General features: G+C 40.1%; 1 protein-coding gene across 1 annotated transcript; it reads right to left on the bottom strand.

Annotated features, from left to right (window-relative positions):
- Positions 1-373: 373 nt before the first annotated feature.
- On the bottom strand, positions 374-763 carry LOC149203493 (uncharacterized). Its single transcript, XM_089401897.1, has one exon. The coding sequence runs from the start codon at positions 761-763 to the stop codon at positions 374-376; it is 390 nt and encodes a 129-aa protein (XP_089258023.1).
- Between the last annotated feature and the right edge of the window lie 770 nt (positions 764-1,533).

The raw sequence follows: 1,533 nt of genomic DNA, 5'->3' as shown, positions 1-1,533 counted from the left end.
TTTAATTGTAATACAATGAGTTGTGATTCAATTTTAACAACCAACGCTCTAATACCAAGAGCAATAGCTTCTGGCAGTAGTTCGATGACCACACTATATTCTACTATATTGTTAGTTGTGTGTCCTAGACATATACCCTATAAACTCACTAACTCATTATTGGGAGAAAAGAGTGCCCCATCAATGAAACCCACATAAGGAAGAGGGTTCGTCGACATCTGCAAACCAAGTGGAACACGAGGTAAGCAGGGGAAAACATGTTTGCAAAAATGCAAACAATCACACCAAAAGACAACACACTAATGTACAAAGTATCTACACAAGATTAAGCATAATACTTTTTCAGGTAGAGCCCATTGTGGGGCTCAGACAACTAATTTCCATCATAATCAACTAACTCATATTCACCCTTTTGTAATATGTGTTTGACAATAAGGGGCCCATGCCACATGGGTTCAAACTTTCCGGCTCCTAATTTATCGTTATCTTGATCGTACAATAATACCAAGTCACCTTCCACGTATGCACGAGGGGTCATAGTTTTATCATATTGGGCTTTAACTCGTCTTTTTTGAATCTCAGTTACCAATGCAGAAATTCGGAGAGTCTCGTCAAGACATTCTAAGTAAAGCAACCGTTCTTCTTTAGGTGAAGTACCAGGAAGTAGTTTGACAACTAGCTTCAATGATGGGATCTCACACTCAATGGGTAGAGTGGCTTCCAGACCATACACCAATTGGAAAGGTGTGAATCTGGTTGCCATTTTAGTAGCAGTTTGATATTCCCAAAGGGTCAAAAAAAGCATAAGATGTCAATTCTTTTTATTCATCCCAATAGTTCGTTGAAGCATAGTGACCACAAATTTGTTGACAGCTTCAACTTGACCATTGGCATGTGGGTAATATGGAATTGATCTGTCGTGATGTAAGCCCAATTGAGTAGTGAGTTTTGTAATCATGTAATTACAGAAATGGGAGGCCTTGTCGATGACTATGGCTTGCGGAATAACGAACCAAGCTATGACATGATTAAATAGGAATAAGGTTGTAGTTTTACCGTTAGCATTGTATGTAGGCATTGCCTCGGCCCATATTTTGAAATAATCCACAACAACGATGATGTACCCATGCCCCCCAGCCGAGTGAGGGTTACAAGTCATGAAATCAATGCCCCATTTTGCAAATGGAGCAATGGTAATAAATGGGTGTAAAGGAGCGAGTTGGGTTTGTTGTTTCCGGTTATATTTGGCAAGCGTGACATTTTTCTATTGCAAGAATGTAATCTTTGAAGATGGAATGCCAAAAATAGTCGGTTTGAAGGATCTTTTGAGCTATTGTGTATCCTGACATATGACTGCCACAGGCTCCAGAGTGGCAATCATTTAAAGCTTTCTCAGCTTCCTCATGTGTCAAACACAGTCGAAGGACTGAATCCACACCATGACGGTATAAGGTATCCCCAAGAATACGATAAGGTTGGGATTGGTACTGGATTCGACGTCTCTTAGAGCGAGGAAACTCTGGTCTAAAAGTC

Source organism: Pinus tabuliformis, chromosome 2_1 (genome assembly GCF_031772625.1).
Source record: "Pinus tabuliformis cultivar Carrire ecotype Pingquan chromosome 2_1, CPIR1, whole genome shotgun sequence".
NCBI lineage: Eukaryota > Viridiplantae > Streptophyta > Pinopsida > Pinales > Pinaceae > Pinus > Pinus tabuliformis.
The sequence above is the reverse complement of the archived record's forward strand: the minus strand, read 5'-3'. Positions and strand labels throughout refer to the sequence as shown.